Source organism: Pseudorasbora parva, chromosome 21, assembly GCF_024679245.1.
Source record: "Pseudorasbora parva isolate DD20220531a chromosome 21, ASM2467924v1, whole genome shotgun sequence".
Lineage (NCBI taxonomy): Eukaryota > Metazoa > Chordata > Actinopteri > Cypriniformes > Gobionidae > Pseudorasbora > Pseudorasbora parva.
The window spans coordinates 39,995,983-40,013,258 of NC_090192.1; the positions used below are offsets into that span (position 1 = coordinate 39,995,983).

General features: G+C 39.1%; 3 protein-coding genes across 14 annotated transcripts in view; 1 reads left to right on the forward strand and 2 right to left on the reverse strand.

Annotated features, from left to right (window-relative positions):
- LOC137055369 (zinc finger CCHC domain-containing protein 24-like) overlaps positions 1-5,489 on the forward strand; it is a 29,314-nt gene extending 23,825 nt beyond the window's left edge. Inside the window, exons 3-4 of the mRNA XM_067429092.1 lie at positions 2,321-2,485; positions 4,961-5,489. Of these exons, the coding sequence (XP_067285193.1) occupies positions 2,321-2,485; positions 4,961-5,074 (279 nt within the window). The 3' untranslated portion in view covers positions 5,075-5,489. The remainder of the gene's footprint in view (positions 1-2,320; positions 2,486-4,960) is intronic.
- A 1,386-nt stretch (positions 5,490-6,875) lies between these two features.
- ppifb (peptidylprolyl isomerase Fb) lies at positions 6,876-10,617 on the reverse strand. Its single transcript, XM_067429892.1, has 6 exons — positions 10,407-10,617; positions 9,947-9,977; positions 9,779-9,867; positions 8,898-8,994; positions 8,101-8,176; positions 6,876-7,488 (listed from the first exon to the last, which is right to left on the reverse strand). Exons 1-6 carry the CDS (start codon positions 10,554-10,556, stop codon positions 7,353-7,355), a joined length of 579 nt encoding a protein of 192 aa, XP_067285993.1. The 5' UTR covers positions 10,557-10,617; the 3' UTR covers positions 6,876-7,352.
- A 381-nt stretch (positions 10,618-10,998) lies between these two features.
- Positions 10,999-17,276, reverse strand: part of LOC137055365 (zinc finger MIZ domain-containing protein 1-like) — a 79,837-nt gene continuing 73,559 nt past the window's right edge. The window contains exons 23-24 of one of the 12 annotated variants that reach the window (XR_010899993.1): positions 16,415-16,897; positions 10,999-14,605 (exon numbers count right to left, since the gene is read on the reverse strand). Coding sequence is in view for 1 of the 12 variants with exons in the window: in XM_067429088.1 (XP_067285189.1) it covers positions 16,790-16,897 (108 nt within the window). In the remaining 11 variants the exon portion in view is untranslated. Of the gene's footprint in view, positions 16,898-17,276 lie in introns of all 12 variants that reach the window. The other 11 variants (XR_010899986.1, XR_010899988.1, XR_010899990.1 and 8 more) reach the window with 11 other exon arrangements.

Here is a 17,276-nt window from a genome sequence, read left to right on the forward strand (position 1 = left end):
CATGCTGAAAGGCACATAGCACACTAGATATGCGATAGGAAACGATTCAGTGTAAATATTCTTTTATTTGAGGCGAATGAAGTCTGTTTTCACGTTAGTTGTGCACCGCAGTAGAACACACACACACACACACACACACAGACACGAGAGCGCAGCGCGGATCATATGCGCGAGTCGGCGCAGACAACAAACATATCGACCCATTTTAATTCTGTACAGAATGCAGCATTTCAAAGCGATATGGAGGAGATTATGATGATAAACGGTGAGAGGAAACTGGCTTTACCACACAGAAAGGCTCTAGTCAAACAGTATATTAACGAAACGCTATTGGCTGTTTCAAAAAAGGGGAGGAGCTGCTAACAGCTGGAGCCGTTTCAGGGGAAATCACGTCAACACATTGAATAATGCGGCGCGTTATAAAGCACTGCAGTGGGCTTTTAAAGGTCCCATGGCATGAAAATGTACTTTGAGGTTTTTTAACATTAAAATGAGTTCCTCTAGCATACCTATGGTCCCCCAGTGGATAGTAATGGTGATTGGTGTACGTGTACACAAAGCCCTGGGTATCCTGCTCCGCCTTTAAGAAAATTAAAACTCAGATGGGCCAATCTGGAATCTTCCCTATATGTCATCATACATGGGAAAGGTTTGCTATGTCCGCCCATGAGAACATTAGCAGAGCATTATTGGTACTGTGGCCGCAAGCTGGTCAAGAAAACACCCCCACCCTCCACCTTGCCCCGCCTCTCTCCACCTCATTAGCATTTAAAGCTACAGACACAAAAAATGGCACGTCTTGTGGAAAGCTCATTGTGGGACTGGCTCGTAGTGGCTGTAATTCTACACCATGGCTGAATTTCGGGAAAGAGACTTCAGATACCGTATTAGGCGACCACTAAAGGCTATATAAAAGCATCTAAAAAGCAGCATGTCAGGATCTTTAATAACTCAAACATCATAATACAGTAACAGTTTGACAAATGAAACACTGGGGTTCAAGATAAAATATTAAGAAACATTATTAGTGATTAAAAAAAAACCTCTATGAAACATATGACTGCAGAATTAACATTTACAAAACAATATACACTGCCGTTCAAAAGTGTGTAATAATTAAAAAAAAAAATCTGTTTTTGAAAGATGTCTCTTATTCTCACCAAGGCTGCATTTATTTAAAGGGGCACTATGCAACTTTCCGTCCACTGGAGGGCGCCTATTCAAAACAAAGGCGTAGTTTGATGACGCCAAGTGTGAGCGCAGCATCTTGGGAGATGTGGTCTTCACCTCACAGCCGGTGGAAAATAGGACTCGGGCAGAAATCATGTTGATGGATGCGGTTATTAACGTTACTGTAGTGTAAAGCAGAGCAGGACCGAGTGTTGTGGAGCTGAGCACGGCTGCTGGAGCGATTGTTACACACACGCGGCTCGCGAGCACTGGGACTTTTATTATGACGGGACGGGACACAGTCGCCGGGCGCCTGCACTGATCCGCTCTTCCGGTTATGATTATGAGGTAAAGCAGCTCTGTTTATCATATTAGATACATTTAAGTGTGTTTAAAACGATGTTATGACGTTACTCCGTGCGTTCACTTGTTCACACTGCTAAGAGTAAAGCGCTCCTGCCAAATAAAAGCCGAAACCGAGGGTAGCGCAGATATGACGCGATTGACAGGTGACTCCCTCAGACGCTATGCTGACACGTCCCGGTCCTCAGTTAAAATAGCAATTTTCTCACAATTTACAAATAGTTGGAAACATTTGGGATATTGTAAGTACTCAACTGAACAAAATATATAACACTGGCCTACTGGTTTTTAGATATTTTACTGCAAAAATACTACATAGTGCACCTTTAATAAAAAATAGAAATAAAATAGTGTAATATTCCTCCAGTGTAAATCATCTGTTCTCTATGTGAATATATAGTAAAGTGTCATTTATTCCTGTGATCAAAGCTGAATTTATCATCATTACTCCAGTCTTCAGTGTCACATGATCCTTCACTAATCACTCTCAGATGAGGATCTGATGATCAACACACATTTTGGATTATTATCAGTGTTGAAAATGTTTTTTCATTTTGTTTTTCAGGATTCTTTGATGAATTTAAAGCATTTATTTAAAAATAGAATCTGTAGTAACATAAATGTCTTTAATGTCACTTTAATGCTAAAAAAAGTATGAATTTCGTACTAAACTTTTGAGCGATAGTGTGTATGATACTGAAAGATTTGCAGTGTGATTCTGCTGTATTGAGTCATGTATGTTTCGTTAATGTGTCTACGGATGAACTAAAGGTTGTTTTCTTACCAGGCTCGTCCTAAAGGAGAGGGTCTGACGCCATATCAGGGTAAGAAGAGGTGTTTCGGAGAGTACAAGTGTCCCAAATGCAAGAGGAAATGGATGAGTGGAAACTCGTGGGCTAACATGGGTCAGGAGTGCATCAAATGCCACATCAACGTCTATCCTCACAAACAGGTGAACCGACTGAAAAACGGCCTTTCAGACATCACATCAGAATTGGTTTCCTGGTTGCAATGTTGAAACATCCTTGGAAGAAGATATTTTAGCAAAATTAGCCATTAGTTTAAAGGACAACTCCGGCGAACACAGCTAGCCGGCTAAAACAGGTGAATTTAAACAATGCTAAGTGGCTAAACGCATCTCGTTGTCATGTGAGGGTCATGTTGGACAGACATTTTAATTGCATTTAGTGTCTGTTAAGAGGCACAAAGACACCCGTTACATTTATGCCCCCAAAGCTGCCTTTAGCTGAGGGGGGCTCTGGGCATTAACTGTAATAACTCCGCGTTGCAAGCACCAATCCGGTTCGGGTTTTTTTCTATAGACTGTACTCACAAAGATATAACGATCAAGATAAACTTAAAAATTCGCCAGAGTTGTCCTTTAATGTTTACCCAATTGCTGAATTATGCAAATCTAACAGAACTTAGTGAAGTTTCTGCTTTACCAATTGAGTAAGAAAAATAACCCAATCATCTTATGCCATCTGACTTTTCAAGTAGATGCATCTTGCTCTAATGGTGTTTTTTACTAGAAATCAAGACAAAGAGATTGATTAAGATGTTCTTTCCTGTGCTCTGTTGTCTGTCTTGTCCATATAAACACAACTGCATTACGGCTCAGGAACTCTGAGTGAATGTTTGGAAGCTTTCTGGAGTTGCTTTAATGAAGCATCTGCACAAAACAAGCCACAAACGAACATCTAAATGCATCTAAACAGTAAAAAGTTGCCGAGCATCTGTTTGTCATTACCTCACGACTGAGACGAGGACCTCAGCAACTGGAGACGCTGATGTAAGCGAGCTCTTTTGGCTCCAGATAAAGCTTTCATGAGGTGCTTTGCAGTACGTTTGGCAGGTTACGAAGTTATGAACCTGGTTAAAAACACTAGACGAAGAACATCGAGTCAGATCTGCTCTCCTCGACGCTCTTTCCTTTGTAATGTTCACCAGATGTTCTTCTGTATTATAAATGTTGCTTTTAAGATGTATGCTTTCATGTGGACATCAGGGCTGCTTTTTCATAATACTCTTACTCTTGATGTTGTATTTTAGCTCTGCTAGAGCAGGTTTTCCTGCTTGAATGTTGATTATTTCCTCATATTCTCCATTGTTGCGGCTCCTCTCTTCCCAGCCTGTCAGTAACTCTGTTTAGTTCCTGTCTCTATGAAGCCCCGCCTTCTGAAAAGCACACTGTGCTCTGATTGGTCAGCTGGAGCAGTGTGTTGTGATTGGTATTTGGATGTCCCGTCCCTTACCATAACCGCCAGTTTTGGTTTCAACACTCTACTAACTGTATGTAAGAAATGTATTTCAATGAATCATAAAATGGCCCTGATATGTCACTAGACATTAACGCCACATTCACACGGGGCGTAGGCGTTAACGCTTGACGGAGGGCGTGGCTGAAGCTTAGTGCTGACGCGATCGTCATCGTGACAACAGCCAATCGCATTAAAATTTACTTGCCGCTTGGACCACAACACAAAAAAACGCCTTTTTTGACAGCAGGATGCCGATTTTGTTGTGTGTGCGAATGTGATTGCCCCTGTAGTTGTTGTCAGTGCACTGCCCAGGTGCTCGAAGCTGATCAAAGCCCGACAGTGGGAATAATATCCCGTACTGGTCCGGGAGCTGCGTCTGGATGGTTCACGGAGCAGTAATGAACGCAATTGGCTAGCGCCTGCTCAAGGATATTTGCATACGGAGATCTGATTGGATGACGCCTGCGCTGGCGCTTGAAAAGTTGAGAAATCTTCAACTTCTGCCACTTGCAACGCGAGTGAAGCGCCGCGACGGAACCCACAATTCAGTTCGGCAACGGATGATGTCACCCATTCAAAGTAAATGGGAAGCGTTAACGCCTACGCCCCGTGTGAATGCGGCGTAAGAAATCATGTTAATTTCAAATACTTCTATCACTGACAACAGTAGTCCGGCCAGGATATTGTCATTATAAAGTTGTTGTTGCAGCCCTCAGCTGATGTTGACATGTTGTGTTTTGGCCTAAAACTCCGCCCTCCAACTAATCGACCAATCACGAAGTCAGTAGTGTTTGGGGTTGCCAGATCTGCTCTAGTTACCACAGCTGCAGATCTTCAAACGTTCCTGCTGATCCTGCAGTCAATCTGGCAACCTCGAGTCAGGGGGAGGTGGAGGGGGATACACCGCTCTACAGTCATTTGAAAGTGATTGCAGTACCAGATTTGGGCCACAATCTTACATACACTTCCTTTAACCAGGCCCCGCCCCTTTATGCATTATTTAAATGAGGACTATTGTAACGTGTTGTTCCCAATATGGAGGCGTTTCAGGAGTTCAGAAACACTGACAATGATATAGAGAAGAACTAACAGCAACATCACACACTAAAGACTAAAGAGAGATGGGATGAGCGTGTGCATTTATAATCTCTCCTCTGCGTTTGCAGCGTCCTCTGGAGAAACCTGACGGCCTGGACGTGTCGGACCAGAGCAAAGAACATCCTCAGCATCTCTGTGAGAAGTGTAAGGTGCTCGGATACTACTGCCGTCGAGTTCAGTGACCTCTGACCCCCGGCACCCTAACGACGCCCTCACCCTCACTCACCTCAGAACTGGTGCTATGATCGGCTCCACTTTAGCTGGACGATATTCATCGACTCCTGGCTGATTTAAAGCAGAACTCTGGGTAGCATTCATGCAATATGTTGATTGCCACAGAAAATATATATTTTTTAACAATAAGATTTGGGTTTGTACCACAATTAAACTCAAATACAAAATTCTGAGGGAAAAACAGACCCTCAATTCAAATTAATGCGCTGTGAGATTCATATTTACATATCATATGTGAAATATTCCTCAGGAGCTTTTAATAAAAACATTTCAGGGCTATAATTTACAGGCAGGACAGTATTGCCTTTCACATATTCAATGCATTAATATCCATGAAATATCCTCATTTATATGCTGTATATATATATACACAGATCACGCATAAAATTATGACCACCTTCCTAATATTGTGTTGGTCCCCCTTTTGCTGACCCGTCGAGGCATGGACTCCTCTAGACCCCTGAAGGTGTGCTATGGTATCTGGCTCCAAGATGTTAGCAGCAGATCCTTTAAGTCCTGTAAGTTATGAGGTGGGGCCTCCATGGATCGGACTTGTTTGTTCAGCTCATCCCACAGATGCTCGATTGGATTGAGATCTGGGGAATCTGGAGGCCGAGCCAACGCCTCAAACTGGTTGTTGTGCTCCTCAAACCATTCCTGAAGCATTTGTGCTTTGTGTCAGGAGCATTATCCTGCTGGAAGAGCCACAGCCACCAGAATACCGTTTCCATGAACGGCTGAACATGGTCTCAGCAATGCTTAGGTAGGTGGAGCGTGTCAAAGTAACATCCACATGGATGGAGGACCCTGTTTGATCGGACCCCACGGGCCAGCCTTCGCTCCCCACGTGCATCAATGAGCCTTGGCCGCCCATGACCCTGTGGCCGGTTCTCCACTGTTCCTTCCTTGGAGCACTTTTGATAGATACTGACCACTGCAGACCGGGAACAGCCCACAAGAGCAGCAGTTTTGGAGATGCTCTGACCCTAGCCGTCGTAATTTGGCCCTTGTCATACTCGCTCAAATCCTTACGCTTGCCCATTTTTCCTGCTTCTAACTCATCAACTCTGAGGACAAAATGTTCACTTGCTGCCTAATATATCCCACCCACTGACAGGAGCCGTGATGAAGAGATCATCAGTGTTATTCACTTCACCTGTCAGTGGTCATAATGTTATGCATATAAATAGCCATGAATAATAAGTGTGAGGTTCTGAAGGCTTTCAAATAGTTTTTTATAATGTTGTTTTTGTTGATCTGCAATGAATTTTCATAGCCTTTTTTTATTTGTGGTGTGATTTTAGGATCGCTCAAGTGCGGTTTATTACAACCATCTTTGTGTATTTGTGTAAAAATATGAACAATAATAGTGATAGCAATAAATATCAGAAAGTTAACAGTATTATTAGGTGACACTTCCTCTCTGAAGGAAGTCTTGTGAAATATACTTTATAATATCTCATATACAGTGACCGCAAAACACAAAGAGCTGCTGTTTCAATGTTTTGTTCACTTATAATCTGAAGTCAAGTTACTTTTAAGAATAGGTTGCTTCTGTTTAAAGGGAATGAACTGGTCAAATGTTTAGTCCCAGAATCCTCCAGCACTTAATACTGGTTTCTAGCACAAATTTGCAGTTCATATGCGTCACACAGATCCAGGTCACCTAAATGACTTCAGATCATGTATATCAGACATGTGCCTTAAACGAGCCGATCCAACGGTGCACACAAATAAACCACTAAAACATCATTTCTTATTGCTCTTGGCTTTATTATTTCAAATTCAACACTGCAGCACACTGGTCATAATTCATAACCTCACGCATGAGAACGAGGTCATCAGATATGCGCGTTTTCAGTCCAGATTAAACAACGGTTTTTACCAATATTACCTGAGAATGACGTTTAAAATGACTTCTTCACAGTGGACGTTCCTTTAAAGGAATAACACACCCAGAAATGATAGTTATGACACTATTTGCTGACCCTGATGTCATTTGAAACCTGCATGATGTGTGGAATTCAAAAGGAGATATCAGGGCTGATGTGGTGCGGTTTTGTGCCCTTTTTGGTGATTGAGGATTCCTAAAAAATTCTCCTTTTGTGTTCCAGAGAAAAATGAAACGCCATACAGCTTTGAATCAAAGTGTCTATATTTCACATTACGGAGATATCTGAACATTTAGTAGTCGACGAGTTTGTGGCAGGATGGTAGAAAACGACTCTACTTGAGTTCTCCACAGTCGCTGATGCTGATTCTTTTGGCGGTTCTTCCCGAACGAGAGCCCAGCTCCTCCACCTTCCTCACCACATCCATCCCATCTTTAACACTGCCGAACACCACGTGCCTCCCGTCCAGCCTGGAAAAACACACACTCTTAAAGGGGAGGTTGCATGCGATTTGACTTTTGTAACTTTAGTTAGTGTGTAATGTCGCTGCTTGAGCATTAACAGTCTCTGCAAAGTTACAGCGCTGAAAGTTCACTGCAAACGGAGATATTGTCTTTTAAAGTTACAGCAGTTTATTGCCTACAAAAATGGCCGGTTTGGACTACAACGAGCTTCTTCCTGGGTTGGTGACATCATAAACCCTCGCTAGTCTCCGCAGATGTGACTTCTGCCCGTAATGGGAAGGGGCGTGGCCTTAACCTGTGCTTGGCGCTTCAGCCAATAAAAATACAGGAAACTACATTTGGCCATCTGACCAATCTAAGACCATTGCGTTTTTCAGAGGGAGGGGCTTCATAGAAGCAGGAAGCAAACGAGCCGCTCAAAGGACAGACAGCGGTGTGGAATAAAGGGAGAATAGAAGAAAAATACAGCGTTTAAAAAAAGAAGAAGTATTAAGACATGATATACTGCGCCCCATAAACACAACCAAGCCTAGAAAGAAAACAAAACACAGAACTATCACTTTAACATCTCATCCGCTCATTGACAGCCACAGGAAAGGAAAGAGGATCCTCTCGTACCACTCGGTTTTGACTGTGCAGATGAAGAACTGGGATCCGTTTGTGTTTGGTCCAGCGTTGGCCATGGACAGAACACCTGAACGAACACACACACACACACACAAAATGAAGATCTTCATGGGTCGTAACGAATGGTAAACTGATGTGAATTTAACAGCCGATGTTAACTACAGCTGCTGATTTAAATGGATGTCTGCATAGAAACACTCATACATTACACAATATATATTTATTAAATAAAACATTACTAGGTGGGCTTAACGATACCCTCATGTCATGAGTCGATACATATAACGAGAGATAGAACTGAATAATCGCTGTATCAAACACATGATTTTTGATTCCAATGCTTTAAGTAAAAGTGATAAGTTATGACAATCTGCTGTTTTTCTGTCAGATTGAGATCAGAAGTTGTGATATTTTGCTTTTTTATTTATATATTTTCAGTTATCATTGAATTAATTTTAGTTTAAGTAATATTTAATTTGGTTAATACTCCCATTTAGCTGTGATTTATTTTTTATTTAGTCATTTTAGTTCCTATTTTGTCATCTAATATGTTATCTTAGCTTTATTTCAATGAACTAAAACTACTAAAAATGTTAATTATTTTAGTTTTAGCTTTTAGTTAACATTAACCCTTCTTGACAGATTTTCATTTGAACAGACATAGCGCCATCTAGAGGCGTTGACATGTTCCTACAGAACCCGATCAATCAACAAACAGCAGCAGCCAGAATAAAGCACATGTGGAAGAGAGAGGGCGTCTGTGGAGCAAACACAGGTGTGTGTTTTACCTGGTCCGGTGTGTTTCAGTCTGAAGTTCTCGTCAGAAAACCTCGGGCCATAGATGGATTTTCCACCGGTCCCGTTGTGGTTGGTGAAATCTCCTCCCTGAGTGAAACACACACCAGTGTAAATCAGGGCCATAACCACCATTGGCATTGAGGGGGACAATAGAATAATTAGAAATGGCCAAATTGTCCCCCCAATATTTGATATTCTTGCTGCTGCTCTGCTGTACTCCATCACACACTGCTCTGTTTGCTGCTAGGATGACAAGTTAAATAGTACTTTTTCTTCAATCCATCATAAAATGGCATCCACATATCATAAAAGGGCATCTATCCACCATAAAAGTGCATCCATCCTTCATAAAACTGCTGAAAGTAAGTCATACACCTTGGATGACTTGAGGGTGAGTAAATCATGGGCTAATTTTCATTTTTGGGTGAACTAACCCTTTAAAATAAATAGTTCACCCAAAAATGTCATGATTTACTCATGTTGTTTTAAACCTACATGGGTTTCTTTGTTCTGCTGAACACAAAATATGATATTCCGATGAATGTTTTTTAACCAAACAGTTGACGGCACCCATTGACTCTCATAGTAAGAAAAAAATACTATGGAAGTCAATGGGTGCCGTCAACGGTTTGGTTACAAAACATTCATCAGAATATCAGCTTTTGTGTTCTGCAGAACAAAGAAACTCATGCAGGTTTAAAACAGCACAAAGGTGTGTGTAAATGATGACAGAACTTTAATTTTTGGGTGAACTATCCCTTTAAGCCAAAGCCAAACCCAGAAGCGCCGCAGGTTTGATATGAATCAGGTCACGAAGGCGTGTGAGATCTTGTTCTTCATCTTTTTGTGAAGATGATGAGAATTATGTTACCTGAACCATGAACTGTGGGATCACTCTGTGGAAGATGGAGCCCTTGTATCCAAATCCATGTTCACCCGTGCACAGAGCTCTGAAATTCTCTGTAAAACACACACAAAAGGTCAAACATGGCATCTGTGTGAGAGGAATAACAATATAAGGTGTTTTCAAAGGATTTACCTGCAGTTTTGGGCACAACATCCGCATTCAGCTAAAGTTCAGGAAGATAGGCAAATGTCAATTAAAATAATCACATTGCAAAATAAATACACATTTAAATATTTGATTGAAATTTAATTTAAACAAGTGTAACATCCTAAATGTTTCAGAAATATGTTACGCACAGTAAAAATGTAATAATAAAAAAAAAAAGTTAAGTTTGCAGGTTATGAAGAAGACATTACTATGGAGAAGGCTCCGCTTATGAATATTAATTACATGAACAAAAGAGCCTCCAGTCACACATTCTAATTAATATCCAAACACCCTCAAAGAATTCGCTGATTCGCCAACTGTCTAGCTTCCAGCTTTCCATTCAGCCAATCAGATGGACTACCTGGACGAGCGTCGGGTTGCGTCATTAATAATTCATAAGCCAAGCCTTCAGCATAGTAAAGTTCGTAACTTCGTAACGGCTCACTTCGAAGGTGACTCGACCGAGCGGTACGTTATCCGCCGCGATGTCGAAGAACACCACCGGGTTGTTGTTGGCTTGAGCTCCGGTGGTGTACATGCGCGCTGCGGTGAACGCGAGCGAGCATAATTTAATCCGGTTGCTGATTATTAACATGCTGATTCCGGTTACCGACTCCTGCCGCCGCTTGAGTGACAGACACACAGGAAGAGCTGAAGAGTCACACGGAAGCGCTTAAAAGCGCGCGCGCGCGTCACACATTTTATAATAATAATTAATATATTATGAATTAATATACTATGTAATTAATATACAAATAAGTAAAATCACATAAAAATACATTAAATCACAATTCAATTATTATTATTATTTTTTACTTCTGGTTAGTGCTAGGGTGCTAGGTAGGCTATCGTAAGTCAATGACATAAAGGTCAAAGATGACTATAACATCACACCCTATATGATTAAAAATGACTCTGCTTAAAGTGATAAATACAATAATTCAGTCTTTGTAAGATTACAGTCTCATTTTCCACACAAACTTCAAATGATTATATTGCAGTTCACTCACAAAATCAATAATTCAGCAAACATCAAGTGAAAAGATTACAGATGAGTTTATTAAGTTTTGGACTGTTTGAGGACAGACTGTGATCTAGAAGAAAGCATATTTTTCTCCTTTTCCCTCACAATTTAATTACAATCAATCAGACCAAAGAAATGACAATGAAAGCTTTATTTCTGTGAAAACAGCACGAGTATACATTAATCCTCATGAGGACGAGAAAGAAAACCTGATGCTCAATGTTTCACAGATTAAAAATCAGATATTAAAATCATCCGTCTCTTTCATAAAAAAATGGAAGACTTAGTTGTGTCACATATTTAGATTCATTAAAAAAATTAATTGCATGTGTGTAATTTTTTTTTTTGCTATGTGATGCTACAAGACAAACAATACAAAATAATTTACCAAATCAAAAAAAAGTATAAAATATTCAACATTTTAAACACATTTCGAATGGCTGTAAGCTTTTACATACCCTTTCTACATACGTGTATAGATTTATTTCACATAAGGCTGTTATATTTGCTTGTACATATTAACAATATTTTTCATATTAACATAAACTCAGTGTTACAATAAACCGAGCCTCCGACACACCATTGGTTTTCTTCAATGAAAGTGTTTTCGTGAATGTCATTTTGCCAGTTGTCCATATTTATATTCAAGAGTTTGAGGTCAGTAACACATTTTTTGAAAGAAATGGATATTTTTATTCAGTAAAGACGCATTCAATTGATCAAAAGTATGCTTTTAAATATTAAATAATAAGGAACACTACATAAAAAGGTCGTAGACAAACTTTAAGTAAGCTTGAAAAAGCCTAACAAGAAAGTTTGATGTAGTTTTAAACATTTTAAATAGTGTAAGTTTTAGTTTTGTAGTTTAGGCAGGGATGGATGGATGGATGGATGGATGGATGGATGGATGGATGGATGGATGGATGGATGGATGGATGGATGGATGGATGGATGGATGGATGGATGGATGGATGGATGGATGGATAAGAAATACTGGATAGATAGGCAGCTAATGGAGTCTAATGAGCCTCAATGGTCCAAATTTGAACAGTCGTGGCTCATTTGAATTCAATATAAGTCAATGGGATTTTCCCCCAAGCTTTGATCAGCATTTTTAGGAAAACCGTAAGTCTGATCAGTCTGAGAAGATATAGCACACAAAGTCAGAACAGCCTGAAGGTCTAGTCTGAGTTTGGTGGATGTAGCCTGAACAGTCTAGGAGGAGTAGCACTTTTTAGATTACAAATCTAGTCTCAGAGGATAACAAAAAGCTTTAGCAGTTGGCCTTTTTCAAGCCAAGTTAATTTATATTAAATGTTTAATATTTCCCCAAAATATGAAGCAACACAGTTTGATAATAATCCTAACTGTGTGTTGATCATCAGATCCTCATCTGAGAATGATTAGTGAAGGATCATGTGACACTGAAGACTGGAGTAATGATGATAAATTCAGCTTTGATCACAGGAATAAATCACACTTTACTATATATTCGCATAGAGATGATTTACATTAGAATAATATTTCAATATTTTTAATGTATTTTTGATCAAATAAACACAGCCTTGGTGAGCAGTAAATATAAAAAAGTATTACGACCCCAAACTTTTGAAGTATATTTCAATTCAATGCTCATCTATCCATTATAGTAGAGTATTGCGTTCTGGACACACCCCGTGCCTTTCACTCGCTCTAGTGATGAATATTAATAGACATACAGTGGCAGAAGAAACATGATGACCAACTAATACAAATGTATTCACAAATATTTACATGAGCTTCTCAAAAACAATACAACTGCATAATGAACAGAAGAGAACTAGACGGATACATGGAAACACTTCAAGCTACACAAGTTCGATTTCCTTTTTTCCCCTTTTACGCGTCCTAACTGGTGTGATAGTTTAAATCAGAGCTGTGCTTCGAGATGTGAACCTTTGGGAATCGGCGCTGACGTGATAAACACAAACAGGACATATTAAACTCGTGCACATATTTCACTCTCATGGTAAAAATGACTGAGTTCATTTCAGCTCCACTTTCCTCAGAGGTTGTGCTAACTTTCCATCATTAAATGTTTTAAAAACGCTGAACGACATAAAATAAGATATCTGGGTAACACTTTACAATAAGGTCCCATTAGATAACAGTTCAGGAGCAATACATGGGTTACAGTATCTTTGTTAATATCAATTAATAATAATGTTTGTCATTGTTAGCTCAGGTCCATTCGATTGCATTAACAACTTTTGATTTTAACCCTCTGGGGCTGCTCAAAAAATGGATGCATGGCTAGATGAAAGATACACTTTTATGATGGACAGATGCACTTTTATGATGGATAGATGCACTTTTATGATGGATAGATGCACTTTTATGATGGATAGATGCACTTTTATGATGGATAGATGCACTTTTATGATGGATAGATGCACTTTTATGATGGATAGATGCACTTTTATGATGGATAGATGCACTTTTATGACGGATAGATGCACTTTTATGATGGATAGATGCACTTTTATGATGGATAGATGGACTTTTATGATGGATAGATGCACTTTTATGATGGATAGATGCACTTTTATGATGGATAGATGCACTTTTATGATGGATAGATGCACTTTTATGATGGATAGATGCACTTTTATGATGGATAGATGCACTTTTATGATGTATAGATGGACTTTTATGATGGATAGATGCACTTTTATGATGTATAGATGGACTTTTATGATGGATAGATGCACTTTTATGATGGATAGATGCACTTTTATGATGGATAGATGCACTTTTATGATGGATAGATGGACTTTTATGATGACAGATGCACTTTTATGATGGATAGATGCACTTTTATGATGGATAGATGCACTTTATGATGGATAGAGGGACTTTTATGATGGATAGATGCACTTTTATGATGGATAGATGCACTTTTATGATGTATAGATGGACTTTTATGATGGATAGATGCACTTTTATGATGGATAGATGCACTTTATGATGGATAGATGCACTTTTATGATGTATAGATGGACTTTTATGATGGATAGATGCACTTTATGATGGATAGATGCACTTTTATGATGGATAGATGCACTTTTATGATGTATAGATGGACTTTTATGATGGATAGATGGACTTTTATGATGATAGATGCACTTTTATGATGTATAGATGGACTTTTATGATGGATAGAGGCACTTTATGATGTATAGATGGACTTGTATGATGGATAGATGGACTTTATGATGGATAGATGCACTTTTATGATGGATAGATGCACTTTTATGATGTATAGATGGACTTTTATGATGGATAGATGGACTTTTATGATGATAGATGCACTTTTATGATGTATAGATGGACTTTTATGATGGATAGAGGCACTTTATGATGGATAGATGCACTTTTATGATGGATAGATGCACTTTTATGATGTATAGATGGACTTTTATGATGACAGATGCACTTTTATGATGGATAGATGCACTTTTATGATGTATAGATGGACTTTTATGATGGATAGATGCACTTTTATGATGGATAGATGCACTTTTATGATGTATAGATGGACTTTTATGATGGATAGATGCACTTTATGATGGATAGATGCACTTTTATGATGGATAGATGCACTTTATGATGGATAGATGCACTTTTATGATGCACAGATGCACTTGTATGATGGATAGATGCACTTTTATGATGGATAGATGCACTTTATGATGGATAGATGCACTTTTATGATGGATAGATGCACTTTATGATGGATAGATGCACTTTTATGATGCACAGATGCACTTGTATGATGGATAGATGCACTTTTATGATGGATAGATGGACTTTTATGATGGATAGATGCACTTTTATGATGGATAGATGCACTTTATGATGGATAGATGCACTTTTATGATGGATAGATGCACTTTATGATGGATAGATGCACTTTTATGATGCACAGATGCACTTGTATGATGGATAGATGCACTTTTATGATGGATAGATGCACTTTTATGATGGATAGATGCACTTTTATGATGGATAGATGCACTTTTATGATGGATGGATGCACTTTTATGATGGATAGATGCACTTTTATGATGGATGGATGCACTTTTATGATGGATGGATGCACTTTTATGATGGATGGATGCACTTTTATGATGGATAGATGCACTTTTATGATGGATAGATGCACTTTTATGATGGATGGATGCACTTTATGATGGATAGATGCACTTTTATGATGGATAGATGCACTTTTATGATGTATAGATGGACTTTTATGATGGATAGATGGACTTTTATGATGACAGATGCACTTTTATGATGGATAGATGCACTTTTATGATGACAGATGCACTTTTATGATGTATAGATGGACTTTTATGATGGATAGATGGACTTTTATGATGACAGATGCACTTTTATGATGGATAGATGCACTTTTATGATGGATAGATGCACTTTTATGATGTATAGATGGACTTTTATGATGGATAGATGCACTTTTATGACGGATAGATGCACTTTATGATGGATAGATGCACTTTTATGATGGATAGATGCACTTTATGATGGATAGATGCACTTTTATGATGGATAGATGCACTTTATGATGGATAGATGCACTTTTATGATGCACAGATGCACTTGTATGATGGATAGATGCACTTTTATGATGGATAGATGGACTTTTATGATGCACAGATGCACTTGTATGATGGATAGATGCACTTTTATGATGGATAGATGCACTTTTATGATGCACAGATGCACTTGTATGATGGATAGATGCACTTTTATGATGGATAGATGCACTTTTATGATGATAGATGCACTTTATGATGGATAGATGCACTTTTATGATGCACAGATGCACTTGTATGATGGATAGATGCACTTTTATGACGGATAGATGCACTTTTATGATGGATAGATGCACTTTTATGATGGATAGATGCACTTTATGATGGATAGATGCACTTTTATGATGGATAGATGCACTTTTATGATGCACAGATGCACTTGTATGATGGATAGATGCACTTTTATGATGGATAGATGCACTTTTATGATGGATGGATGCACTTTTATGATGGATAGATGCACTTTATGATGGATAGATGCACTTTTATGATGCACAGATGCACTTGTATGATGGATAGATGCACTTTTATGATGGATAGATGGACTTTTATGATGGATAGATGCACTTTTATGATGGATAGATGCACTTTTATGATGGATAGATGCACTTTTATGATGGATAGATGCACTTTTATGATGGATAGATGCACTTTATGATGGATAGATGCACTTTTATGATGGATAGATGCACTTTTATGATGGATAGATGCACTTTATGATGGATAGATGCACTTTTATGATGGATAGATGCACTTTATGATGGATAGATGCACTTTTATGATGGATAGATGCACTTTTATGATGGATGGATGCACTTTTATGGAATCCAAAACAGAAACAACAATTCACTGCAATTATAAAGCTTGGAAGAGCCAGGACTTTTTTAATATAAATCTGATTGGGCATACCTTGGATGACTTTAGGGTGAGTAAATCATGGGATAATTTAAATTTTTAGGTGAACTATCCCTTTATCTAATGTGAAACCTTACTGTGAACCGTTAGCGGTTAATGATGATTTGTAGCACAACCTCTGCGGACGCCGTCTGTCCACGCTGGTTTTGAAATCTGTACAGGAAGAGGAAGCGACGGTAAGTGCATTGGTGTTTGTCAAGTGCGGAGGAGCTGCAGGTCGAGGGTTAGACGGTCTCAGTTATTCTCGAAGAGAGACAGCAGGTCGTCGTTGCTGCTGCTGGGAAGGTCCGGCGGGTCCAGATAGGACAGAAGATCGTCAGGATTCATCAGATCTGGCAGCAGCTGCAGGAGGAAAACAGGGACAACACACCCGATTAACAGAGCTGGACAGTAACGAAGTACGTTTACTTAAGAATTGTACACTTTTTGAGTATATGTACTTTACTGGAGCATAGTCTTTTAACACACACACACGTTTGTTTTTGTGACATATGGGGACATTCCATAGGCGTAATGTTTTTATACTGTACAAACCGTATTTTCTATCCCCTTACACTGCCCCTAAACCTACCCATCACTCACACACACACACACACACACACACACACACACACACACACACACACACACACACACACACACACACACACACACACACACACACACACACACACACACACACACACACACACACACACACACACACACACACACACCTAAA